This window comes from Periophthalmus magnuspinnatus, chromosome 22 (genome assembly GCF_009829125.3).
Source record: "Periophthalmus magnuspinnatus isolate fPerMag1 chromosome 22, fPerMag1.2.pri, whole genome shotgun sequence".
NCBI classification, from domain to species: domain Eukaryota; kingdom Metazoa; phylum Chordata; class Actinopteri; order Gobiiformes; family Gobiidae; genus Periophthalmus; species Periophthalmus magnuspinnatus.
The window spans coordinates 2,769,055-2,782,891 of record NC_047147.1 but is presented as its reverse complement, the minus strand read 5'-3'; the positions used below and the strand labels follow the sequence as shown (position 1 = coordinate 2,782,891).

The window sequence follows — 13,837 nt, the reverse complement described above, 5'->3', positions numbered from 1 at the left end:
TTTAGAACTCGCGTTGCATAACTCCTGTAGTTTAGAACTCGATTAACTGATAAAATAATTTTATTTAAGTTTCAGTTTATATCTAATCTAGTACTTGCAGCCCTAGTCTACGTTATTCTAGGAGTTTTAAGTAAGGAGGAATTTAAGTAAATCCCAGCCCCAAGTCAGTCTTTCACCATAATCACCATCTCCACTTTTCGTTCAGTACATGAAAAATTCACTATATATTTATCGTTTGCACAGTTTCTTTGCAATCGTGGGGAGATTTTTGCAATTTCTATGTAATAACAGTTCAAACCTGTAGAGAATGAGACAGGTTGAATAAATGTGGCTCATTATTGCTCATTATTCTGCTGTGCATTTGCTGCAGCTCATGTCTTTTAATGAAACAGTCCATTTAAAACTGTTTCACTGGGATTATCCTGCTTCGCGTCAGTGGCATAACCATAGTCTGCATAAAAAGTGGACTAAGTGAGTGTGACGTCACCCACAGCGTTCAACTCCAGTCAAATTAAGCTCGAGGCTAGCAGTTATAGGGACCAATCTGGAGCCAAGTTACATATTTGGAATTCCGACCGCGAGTATCATAGCAACCAAAGAGCCAATCTGAAGCAAAGCTGTTGAAGGTAATGCCCTTTCTTACCTGCACTGTTAGTTTAGTGGGGAATGGGCAACAGCGTTCCTAACGCTAGCGGGAGCGAACTTGAGGAGAAAAAGGCACCTGATTTGTCTGTTATTAATGTTATGTATCTTTATTTATGGACAAAATAGCAAAATAAAAACCTCAGGATCATGTAGAGCGGGTTAATATGAACATTTAAGACCAAAATGACAAGTCTGACAGCAGCAGTTACAGAGAGAGGGAACACAGATTTTCAATGTAAAGTAAATTGGAACCAGAGTTAATGGAGCCAGAAGTGCACCCATGATCACTCCCTATTTGGAACACGTCAGCTAGCAGGTTAGCTATGTCCATTTATATCTACAGTCCATGTGTATGCCTCAGATCAGAACCAAGCACGATCATCCAATCAGATTTGTTTATTTCCGTGACACGATGTGTGTGTGACTCACGTGAAACGAAGGAAATCATTGGTCACCCATCATTTTAAAACAAAACTTTTTCTCAGCAGGAAATGAGAAGCAAAGAGGGAGAAGCATTCCAACTTGGAATAAAATAGAATAGGGCACGTGTATGCTCTCAGCTCACAAAAATGACATAAATGGCCATACATTTTCCATTAACCTTTTAAATTTAAAGTCTACATGACAGAATACCTTGAATGATGGGTAAAAAAAAAACATCAGGGCAACTAAAAGTCAATGACCCAATCCACAGCTCACAACTGGACACTAGTCAAAGATAATAATTATAATGGCCAAAGTGCGCTGCTAAAACAGCCAGATACATGCCAATTTATACAGCCAATTACTGCTAAAAGGTACACTAAAATTACCTATTGGTACAAAGTAAACCTGACTAATATGTTTGAAATTACCTAAAGACAACACACTTTCTACATTCAGTGAAATTATAGTGATTTGCTCCAAGACAAACCTATTTTACACTGACCAGTCGGGCACCAAGCATGGGCCAAAAGCGTCCTAACATTTTAAAGTGAAAGAAACGTGCTTCTGCTTTGTGAGTCCGACCGAGGACAAAGCTGGATAATAATCATAACCTCCATTCAAAATCTTTTTCTTGGCTTTGAAACTTTAGCAACAAAAAAGAACAGACATTACAGACAAGTTCAAACCTGGAACCACAGTGACTATTATCCATCAAAAACTACATTTGCTTTTGTGATTTGCTAATTTGCGATTTGCCAGTTGTGTTCTTGATAAATTTGGCTTTTGGCTTTTCTGATCATTTCTATAAACAACAAAATCTCCTGTCTTCTACATAAAAATAGCTAATCCTGTAGTTTAGATCTGTACAAATATGTTCTGAACTGTCCCTGCGTGTCAGATGCCCTCCCGGTGTTGTTCTGAAATGTGAATCTTGTAGTAGTTTGTCAGTAAAAATTTCAGGCTTTTTGTCAATTCTTCTGGATGAGTTTAAAATGTGAACTTAAAACAAAAATCGCAATGAAAATTAACAGTGACTGCCACCCCCCCGGTTCTCATTAATTTTACCCATAGACTTTCCGAAAAAAATATATATACATATATGAAAGTTTGCAAGCTCTGTGGTGCCTAATAACCACGAGACCTATAATTCTATTTAAAATATGGTTCTAAAAAATTATTAAAGCATTTTGGCAAAAAATGTGCTTTTGGAATTAAAACAACTGCGTTATGGAGATTGGTTAGCGCTTAGTTAAGCATGTAGTTGGTTAGCCACTGCGATGTCTATGAACTGATATTTTAAATTCTCAAAAAGTCTGTGAAATATGAAGGAAAATGTACTTCCAAAATGAAAGCGCACGGCCACTGTTGAGCTCCAAACTTGTTTAAAAAAATAAAAATAAAAAAATTTATATATTTCCAAAATCATGCAGGCCAAAACAGAACAATGACCCAGAGACCACTGTCGAGGGTACAAGGATGTTACGCAAATTTATGCTGTGGACGTAGTTTTAAAGGTGCACTGTGTAACTTTTCTGGGTGGAGGTTTACCACCTGCTTGTCTCTTTTTCAGGACAAGCTCCACAGACTAAACATTTCATCTAAAACGGCTATAAAACACTTTCTATCATTACACTGTACTATTAATATAACAAGACATGTACAAATGCCAACCAGTTTCTCAGCTTAGTCTTTTAGTTTATTTTTGTTTTTGGGTTTTTTTAAGTACTTTTTAAAAGATTTTGTCTTAAAAAATGCTATTACCACTTGAATATCAGACATTTCCAGTGGTTCACTTAGTGTTCGTCCTCTGAATCTCGACTGAAACTCAAACTGAGAGACAGAGGGGGGCCTTGGGGCACAGAGCAGCCCCACGTCCCCAGTCTGTGGGCTCCACCAATCACACGCCTCGGCTCGTGTGATGTCATAGTGCAGGCAAATTTAGCCCAGAGCCAATCAAATGGTGTTACCGAGCGGAGGAAGTCTGCTGCTCATTCAAACCAGGCCAGAATCAGACACTGAGAGGAGAATAAATATACAAGTCCAGGAAGTGGGCACATGAGGGAAAGACTGCACACGCTTAAGTCATAATAAATGGACCAGAAATAATAGACTATCTGCTTTATTATAATGGCCTTTGTTCGAGTCCCTTTTAAAGCATATGGAACTTTTTTGCCAGAAAATAAGACTAACATAAAAGGGTGGGTTTTTTCTTCATTTTGTGTTAATTGCACTGAAAAAAATGCATCCTTACAGTGTGCGGGTTTGCATCTCCACAAACCTGACTCTTACAAGGCCTGGAGAAGCCCCCCTTTCCCCTCCCTCCCATGCTTGTTTCCAATTGCTGTTCTTTTTGCTATAATCTTCCACAGTATGGCACAAAACTTATCTCTGTGGGGACTGTTCCTGTTGTCATGATAATAACTATATCAACTCAGCGTTCACTGTATGAAACCTGGAACTATATATTTTTTGCAACGCGTGTACAATTTTTTTGTAAAAGTGGAGAGCTTTTTGTTATTTTTGTTGTAATACTGTCCATTTTCTTTGTTACTAGTTCATTCTGATATTAACTTGCTGCAGCTCAGATCTCTTAATGATTCTGTCTATTTAAAAATGGTTTACTGGGATTGGGACTGAGATTATTTTGTATCAGTGGTATAGAGTTGTTTCAATATTGTTTATTGCTTCAAAATGTGTTATGACAGGCCCACATGCCACCTACAGAAAACTTTAAATTTTGAAAAAAACAAAACAAAAGACGTTTTTTCCCCATTTAATTGGTTGCTGGTATTTGACTTTCTTTAACAATTTGAAACACTTGTCCACTGTAATTACCAATTTTCAATAACAGTCAGGAGATTTTAGGATCTCTTCATGAATCACAGTTGAAAAACACAATCAAGCAAAACAAAAATAAAATTAAAAAATCTCCAAACACCATCTTTGTTAAACTTACACCATTTTTAATATCAACGCTAGAATCATTTTTACATCACCAACTCATTGTGAGGTGTGTCTGTAACCAGCGGCAACAAGCACCAACCAGTGACATCAAATATGAAATAAATAAAAACTCGTTTCCACAGAGATGGCAGGTAAAATCTAATGAATGAATCTCACCTTTTGTTTCACACTTCACCGATGCCAACTTCAGCAGCAGTAACGAGGCGACTGAACTGTGAACTGAGTGATACCATCTCTGATATGATAAAGAAGCAGATACGAACTAAAGAGGCTGGTGGATTTGGAGAAGTTTAGGGTTCACACATGGACTGTATAAAGAAGTAGATTGAGTGAGTGTGACGTCACCTACAGCATTCGGCTCCAGTCAAATGAAGCTCATCGAGGCTAACAGCTATAGGGGCCAATTTGGAGCCAATTTCCACATAAGAAATTCCGACCACAAATATCATATCAGCAATATCAGCAACCAAAGAGCCAAGGCTGTTGAAAGTAATGCCCTGTCCCATCAGCATCGCTGGTTTAGCATAGGAGCAACCTTGGGGAAAGAAGGTGCCTGATTTGTCTGTTATTAATGTTCATATCTTGATTTACAAACACAATTGTGAAATAAAAACAGGAGGATCATGTAGAGCCAGTTAATCCGAACATTTAAGACCAAAATGAACAGTCTGACAGCAGCAGGTACAGAGAGAGGGGACACAGTTTTTCAATGTAAAGTGAATTGTAGCCAGGGTCGATGGAGAATTTGGAACCTGGCAGCTAGCAGGTTAGCCATGTCCATTTATATAAACAGTCTATGAGTTGCACAATATAAGATAAATATAACCAAGTTGATCAGGGCAGCACAATTTTGAGTATACCAATTAGGATTGGATTTGCGATATGTTTAAAAAGTAGAATTCTGTTCAGAGCACACATTGTAAACACCTCCAGGAGCATCAACATTTGAGAGGAAACATAAACTGATAAACTAACACAAGTCCATGAAAAAAACACAGTCAATCTCTAGTCGTTCCTTAAACTAATTTTCTGAATTGTTTAAAAAACAAATTAGAAGATTACACCAGAAGAAGAATTAGAAGAAAACACCAAAATCCCCAGTCTTTTACAATCATGATGTAAATTGTCTGACTGTCCAATAGCAACAACAATTTACCTTCAACTAGCAAAATATGCTAGTCCATGGCTCCAAGATACTGAAAAACAAACATAAGCATTTTTGAATGATTGGAAAAAAACAGAAGGAAAAAAAAAAAGCTTATTATCATTATCTTCTATTACCCATCCTCTTCATACTGCCCAAAGTGTGACCTTTGACACCATCTCTTATTCCATCTCAACTCTATTGGCATCACTGGCACAGCACTCTCCTACTTTCACTCCCATCTTTCTGACTGCACCCAGTTCATTCAACTCAAATCCTTCTCCTCTCATCCAGTCTCCTACCAGCGGTGCTCCGCAGGGTTCTGTCCTCGGCCCTCTGCCATTTCTCCTCTGCCTCCTCCCTGTCGATCCCATATCCACTTCCCCTGCTGCACAGATGACACCCAGTTTTATCTCTCCAGCAAACCAAACTCCACACTCCCACCCCCATCCCTAAATCAACTGTCTCAAAGTTAAATTCTGGTTCACCTCAAACTTTCTCAAACTCAACAATAAAACTGAACTACTACACCAAATCCACCTAAATCAAGATCAATACCTTCTCCATCCCAATTGACGGCTCCATCTTTCCCTCTGTGTGTCATCCTCCATAGCACAAGCTGCATAAAGAAGTGGGCTAACTGCGTGTGACTTCACTCACAGAGTTCGGCTTCAGTCAAATTAAGCTCATCGAGGCTAGCAGTTATAGGGGCCAATTTGGAGCCAAGTTCCATATTTGGGTATCATAGCAACCAAAGAATCAATCCGGAGCGAGGGGACTGAAGGTAACGCCCCTTACCACCCACATGGTAAGGGGCGGGCCAACAAGAGCAACCTTGGGGAAAGAAGGCACCTGATTTGTTTGTTACCAATGTTTATATCTTGATTTACAGACACAACAGCAAAATAAAAATATCAGGATCATGTAGAGCTGGTTAATGCAAACATTTGAAGACCAAAATGACAAGTCTGACACCAGCAGTTACAGAGAGAGGGGTGAAAATGTTTCAATGTAAAGTGAATTGGAGCCAAAGTCGATGGAGCCGGAAGCACGCGCATGCTCACTTCCTATTTGGAACGCGGTGGCTAACAGGTTAGCGATGTCCATTTATATATACAGTCTATGACAGCATTCTCTCCTATTCAGAACATAGGCTCTGCCTACTTTCACCTCCGCAACATCCACTGCCTCCACCCTTCCCTTACTCCACAGTCCACTGCTGTCCTTGTTCACAGCCTTGTCACCTTCCATCTGGATTACTGCAATTCCCTTCTATTTGGTCTCCCACAAAAACTCTCCATAAACTTCAGCTGGTCCAAAACTCAGCTGCACGCATCATCACATACACCCCCTCATTCCACCACGTCACACCATCCTCCAACAGCTTCACTGACTCCCCATCACACACTGCATTCAATACAAAATCCTGCTCCGCACAACGCCATATCTCTCTGAGCTCTTCCACACTGCCACGCCCTCCTCCTTACCCCCTCCTCCCTCCACCGCTCTGTTCCCTCTGCTCGCCTCGTCTCCATGGGGAGCAGAGCCTTCCTCCGCTCTGCTCCTCAGCTCTGGAACATCCTCCCTCCTGACCTCCGCAGCACCGACTCCCTCCCACACTGAAAATCCAAACTCAAAATTCACCTGTTTAGACTGGCCTATTCACTCCACCAAACTACCAGACCAGAGCCTCTACGCCTTTGACTCCACGCCTTTGACTCCACGCCTTTGACTCCACGCCTTTGACTCCACGCCTTTGACTCCACGCCTTTGACTCCACGCCTTTGACTCCACGCCTTTGACTCCACGCCTTTGACTCCACGCCTTTGACTCCACGCCTTTGACTCCACGCCTTTGACTCCACGCCTTTGACTCCACGCCTTTGACTCCACGCCTTTGACTCCACGCCTTTGACTCCACGCCTTTGACTCCACGCCTTTGACTCCACGCCTTTGACTCCACGCCTTTGACTCTTGTAAATTAAAGCTTTTGTACTTGTTTACTGTTGTAAGGCAACCTTGAGTGTCCAGAAAGGAGCTGAATAAATAAAATATTACATAACAATATTCATTTTTATTTTACTTTTAATTTAATGTATTTCTTTACTTTCATTTATTATTATTGTTATTAAAAGTTGCACTGTGTAACTTTACTGGTGGAGTGTATAATAAGTGACATCCGTTCCAACTAAATGAAGCTCATCAAAGCTAGCATTTATGCTGGCTAATCTGCAACCAGGGACCATATTTCGAAATCTGAGTGCAAACCCAAAGAGCCAATCAGGAGCAAAGTGGTTCAAGTCACACGCCCCCTCCCACTCGCACCGCTGGATAGGCAGGAGCGGCCGTTTAGCAACGAGGTTGTCAATCAACCTGTTGTTAACGCTAGCAGGAGAGACCTCAGGGAAAGCAGGTACAGGATTGGTCTTTTATTAATATTCATATCTCGATTTAGGGACAAAAATAGTTAAATAAAGGCTCCAGGATCATTTTAAGACCAAAATGACGAGCCTGACAGCAGCAGTTAGAGATCGAGGGGTGACGGGTTTTCAACAGAAAGTGAACTGGAACAAGAACTCGAAGGAACCACTTCACACCCATGCTCACTTCCTACTTGGAACATGGGGGCTAGCATGTTAGCCATGTCCATTTATACATACAGTCTATGGTCTCTTCTCATGGAAACACTGTCTCATCCCACCACATAACCATCTCCATGGAGACAAGAGGATGACTCCATCAGCTCAAGGTGACACCGCAAATCATAAGAATCCATGTTTTACGCGCATAAATTAAAAAAAGAAATAAATTCATTCAATGCCATACTGTGGAACATTTCAGACAAAAGCAGCAGCATCTATGTGTTGCCAAGCAGGTAGCAGACCCCACAGCAGAAAAGTTGCATAGTGCACCTTTAAACTTAAAACAAAAATAAAAACAACCTAAAAACTAAGTATCTGACACATTTGCAATGCTTTTAAGTTTTTTTAAGTACTTGAGTTGGAATTCAATGCTCATAAAAAATAGAATACTTTCTCTCACTCAGTCTCACCAGAGCCAAATGCTGAAGACTGGCTGTGTTGTGTTCAGGAGAAATAAAGACCTCAAACCCACAGCTTCGGTCCAGGGCTCATTCACAAAAGAGGAGCCGCCGCTTTGTGCAAGAAACAGCGGCCACCTCCAAATGGCTTTTGTGAAGATTAAAACTACAACAGATGCTCAACAGACCTGTCGCGATAACACATTTTGAAGTTTGACATATCTATATAAGCAAATATAGACAATAAATGATAATATTGAACCTAATTTATGCCACTGACATAAAAACCCAAGAGCAGATTTAAACCATAAAAACTACTGTAAATCTACAACATTGTTAAAAATCATGAGCTGCAAGAAATAAACAGCAGAATGAAACAGTTTAGTCATTAGTTTGTGTGTGTGTCTGTAATGAGTCAGAAGTTATTAATTCAAATTTTAATGGCTTAAATATGATCATATAAAACAAAATAACTAAAATGCCCCAGCAGTGCAAAGAAAACGTAAATATGATAAATACTGACCGCCAAAATATAGTCCCAGCTTCATATATAGCACAATGAGTCAATAGTGATTATCATGACAGGCCTACTGCTGATTATTATTTTAGGACCCAATTATAAGTTGAGAATTATGTTATTTTTATACAAATAAATATACATATGTTACATATACATGTTTAAGTATTAAAATGTAGTCCAACTCCAGCATAACACACAGATATTAGTGTAACTTTAGACAGCATATTATAGCACAGTATTACATTCACAGATGTCTAAAAGGGATTAACCTTATTGTCAATGAAACAAAACTACTCTAGGTTGTTTTTGAGGATTGACACAAAATTTAAACTTTTAAAACATTTTTTTTTTATTCTTCAGTCCCTTTCCATGTTATAACGTTGTTCCCTCATCAAAAACATGCCTGAACATGCTCAAACACATCTTTGTGTGTTTGAGCAATCTAGCAATCTCTCTCGGCTCTGTTTGAACCCTCCTTACAGTTAGCTGCCTACGTCACCCATGCTCCCACACGACAATTCTCCATAAATATACAAAAACATAATACAAAACTGAGCCCAACAACTCGCCAAACCTGATGTGATGTGCAGTAGTTTCATTAGTAGGAAGAACACTGAGTGTCACTGTGTTGTGATAGCGCGGAAGGAGGAGTGACTTGATTCAAAAACGAAAGTGGCACTTATAAAACATGTTAATATGTTGTTTTGGATGAATATAGCATTTTCAAAACAATAAAAGGAAATATGTTGAGCTAAATGTGCTAGCAGTTATGACCCCATAGAAGTAAAATACCCCTTCTTTAAAATCAAGTACAGACTGATATACATTTGTATTTGAAAAGCTTGCCTTATTTGAGGTCACATGAGGTCACCAACAGTCCATTACCAAAAGATCAATTATTTTTAGAGAAAGACTGAATAACCATCCACTCTCCCATTCATTCATTATGGGGCATAAACAGGAGTCTAACCCACAACCTCCTGGTGAGAGGGAGGACACCACTCTGCCACACTAACATAGGGAGAACAAATAGTTGGAGTTAAAATTAAAATTATTTTTCCAGAAATTTCCTTCGACCAAATCACAGGAGGGAAACCAGTCGTGGACCAGATCTGCACTGGGTTACCACAGCAACTGAGAGACCAACCAACCAACGAACCTTACTGGCCATCATTACAAAAATCTGATCTTAAATTTAAATGTATTTATTTGGAGGATAAGCGTTTTGAGAGGAGCCAGCTTGTTTTCTTGTATTTTTTGGGTCAATATTTATCGTGTGTACTTTTTCTTTGCACTACTGGGACATTTTTGGTTATTTTTTGGCTATATAAGATTTAACATGTAAAAGTTTGAACTAATAACTTCTATGACTAACTACTAAGTGTTTTATTCGTCTGTTTATTTCTTGCAGCTCATGCTTTTTAACAATATTGTAGATTTAGAATAGATTTTGTGGTTTAAATCTGCTCTTGTGTTTTTGTGTCAGTGGCAGAAATTTGTTTCAATATTATCATTTATCATCTGTGTTTATTTCAGCGATATATTAAACTTTAAATTTTGTTACTGCAACAGGAATAGCAGACATTAGGCGTTTAATTCAAAATTAAAACAAAGAAAAAAAAAATCAACAAAATCTCACTCACACTCTCATACACTCCAACACACACACTTAAATGATAAATACAGAATAAGTCATGAATAAACTAAAATTTAGAGCTTCAGAATTCAAATGTAGTCACAAAAATGGAGCAGAGGGTCATATGGACCAGAGGATGCAGAGGAGAGACTGTGGATCCCCTATAAGTAGTATTATAATAAAAGAGAACACATATTGTGATACTAGGGCTGAAATGAGATGCTGGGCATAAACAGCATGTAATTAGTCAACTCCTCGTTAGTAGTCAGTGATGCAGGCCCCAAAAGCATTGATCATTACCACTTAATGTGACTCCTATTTTAATTATCCACAAAAAAGTGAGTGGGAGGAGAAAAGAAGAGGGATCATTTGTTATTTTTGACAGATATATACATTTGCATAAATCTAAACAGTGATTAAAATGCATATTATCAAACAGATTGGTAAACCAAGGGACCTATGGTTTGTATTTGAAATAAAACTCCTACGTGTATGTTTTTGTTCAGGAGATAAGTGAGATTTTGTGAGTATTCTACCATTATAATTCTGCAATAATTAGATAATGTAACTGATAACTGCTGTAGCTAAGATGGAGCAGAAGAGAGGGTCAGGTGGAGCAGAGGGTGCAGAGGAGAGGGTCAGAGGGAGCAGACGATACAACAAAGAGGGTCAGAGGGAGCAGAGGATGCAGAGGAGAGGGTCAGATGGAGCAGACGATACAACAAAGAGGGTCAGAGGGAGCAGAGGATGCAGAGGAGAGGGTCAGATGGAGCAGAAGAAGTAGATAATGTAACTGCTGTAATTAAAACATCAGTGTACAGTTTTGATTTAAATATATTGAAATGAACCATGTAACATTTCGAGTGAAGGGACCTGCTTGTCATGAAGATGTTCCCCAGTATGGCATTTAACTTATCCATCTCCATGGTCGACAAGCAAGTGATACCACTGGGCCAAGTTACGAGTTAACTCTATGGAGAAGAGACCCTGTATATCAAGGAACATTATGGCCAAAAGGACAAAATTTCCATGGAAACAAGCATGAAAGTTAAATAATGCATATTTTTTGTATTTCTGTATTACAGATAATTGGTAGCTAAAGCGAGAAGATGGACAGATCATTTATGCGTTGGTGTTGTATGTTTCATTAACCTGAGCACAGAATATGTAATCGGTTTGTTCTATAAGGGGAAACTTGATTCTCTATCACAAACCTCAAGTTTCTTACATAAAATATAAAGGCCAGCATGTTATGTTGTGTTTCCTGGGGTTTCAGTTGAGACTCTAGCCTATTGCATCCCTGAAAAACTGTAAATTATTGTACCAAATACTTCACAACTTCATAGCGTCATATCCCAGAACAAAACATTATCTGAACTACAACCAGAAAGCCCAGTTTATTTCAACACCAATCTAGAATTTGTCTTTAATAAAATATACAAAGTAAAATCCAAGTTACAATTCATTCTACGCATCCCTGGATTTTAAAGGCGAACTGTAACTTTTCTGGTGGAGGGTCCACTACTCACTTGTCTCCACGGAGACGTTATTGCTTCACCTGTAATGTTCCACTATATGAGTGAACACATCAATTTTGCATGTATTTATTTACTTATTTTTTTTTGCTTCAACATGTCTTACATAACACACATTCTTACTACACAGTCTGGCCAAAAAAAAAGTCACCATCAAAAAAAAGCTCACACACTCCAATATTTGGTTGGACCGCCTTTAGCTTTGATTACAGCACACATTCACTGTGGCATTGTTTTGATAAATTTCTGCAAGTCACAAGATTTATTTCCATCCAGTGTTGCATGAATTTTTCACCAAGATGTTGCATTGATGATGGTAGAGTCTGACCACTGCACAAAGCCTTCTCCAGCAAATCCCAGAGATTCTCAATGGGGTTAAGGTCTGGACTCTGTGGTGGACAATCCATGTGTGAAAATGATGTCTCATGCTCCTGAATCACTCTTTCACAATTTGAGCCTGATGAATTCTGGCATTGTCATCTTGGAATATGCCCGTGCCATCAGGGAAGAAAAAATCCACTGAATAACCTGGTCATTTAGTATATTCAGGTGTCACCTGACTTTATTCTTTGAGCACAGACTGTCGCTGAATCTAGACCTGACCGACTGCAGTAACACCCAACCTATTTGCTTAGTTAAATCCAGCTGGTGACTTTTTTTTGGCCAGGCAGTGTATAAGCAAGTCTTGCCTCTCCGCAGATCAGACCTGTAACCTGGTCTGTTCATGTCACCCGCTTGTCTATACGAAGACGGATACGATGAAGTTCACCGTCTTTTGTGGAGCATTCTAGGCAAAGCAGGGACATCTCCATGGAGACAAAAAAGCGAAAAACAAAAAAGTTACGTAGTGCTTCTTTAATACAAACGCGTACACCTTTTTCAAATCTATCAATTCAAGCACTTCAAGCCCTGGAGCTCGCTCTTGTTACACCACTTCGTAATGTACAGTGTGAGGAGGAGGTTAGCGGAGGCAAAAGTGCACCAAAACTTTTTGAATAACGCTCGCCATGTTACCTTAAATATAAACCTATAGCGCAGGTTAGTCTGACTGCACAGTTTCGCTTATAATCTCAAGTTTAAACCGTAAAAACAGAGCCCGAACGGAGGCAATTTAAGGCCAGCTCTGGTCTATAAGATACTCTTCATCACCAACCAACCAACCATCCTCCTCTTCCTCCTCACCATCATCTGTGAAGCGAAATAAAAGAGGGGAAGACCACGCTTTGTAAATACACTGCACACACAGCGATCCGAAGCTAACTCCGCCATAAATTAAAAACTACGAGCAGAGAAGCGGAGGATAAACGCTCCAGAAGCTTACCTCCAACCCGGTACATGTTGGCTGCCATGTCTGCCCGCTGGCCCGGCTCGTTCTCCAGGTACTGCTGGCTCCAGGCGGTGGTGTGGGTTAGCACCGCACTGCCGCCCGCCGCTCCGTGTTGGAAAATGGAGGATTGATCAATACGAAACGAGAGGACAGCCCGAGCTTAAAGAGACAGTACACGGCTAGTCTGCGATGCCACGAAGTTTTTGGCGGCTTATTCAACTAAAACAAGTCAATTTAAACATGATAAGCAGTGTCGAAAACTGTTTTAGTTTTCGAGACGTTAGCTTGAGCGACCGCTAGCTAAAGCAGCGCCATGTTTTAAAACGTTTTTTTTTTTTTGTTTTTTTTTTTTTGCTAAGCGCGTGACGTCACTGCTTAACAAAATTAAAGGGTTTAGCATACATTTTAATTAATTTGAATACCATTAAAGTAAATGTATAGAACTGGGGTTATACAACGAATTAGGGCTAAATTAAAGGTGTACTGCACAACTTTTCTGGTGGGAAGCGGGGAGTCTGCTTGTTTCCACACAGTATGGCATTAAACATACACATTACATATATTCTATTCATAGACTGTATATATCACTTCCGGCTCCATT

The 13,837-nt window shown here is 39.5% G+C and overlaps 1 protein-coding gene across 1 annotated transcript in view; it reads right to left on the bottom strand.

Moving 5' to 3' along the window:
* The window catches only part of mta1 (metastasis associated 1), an 81,138-nt gene extending 67,697 nt beyond the window's left edge, over window positions 1–13,441 (bottom strand). The window contains exon 1 of the mRNA XM_033988281.2: window positions 13,231–13,441. Coding sequence (XP_033844172.1) covers window positions 13,231–13,258 — 28 coding nt within the window. The 5' untranslated portion in view covers window positions 13,259–13,441. The remainder of the gene's footprint in view (window positions 1–13,230) is intronic.
* Window positions 13,442–13,837: the final 396 nt, after the last annotated feature.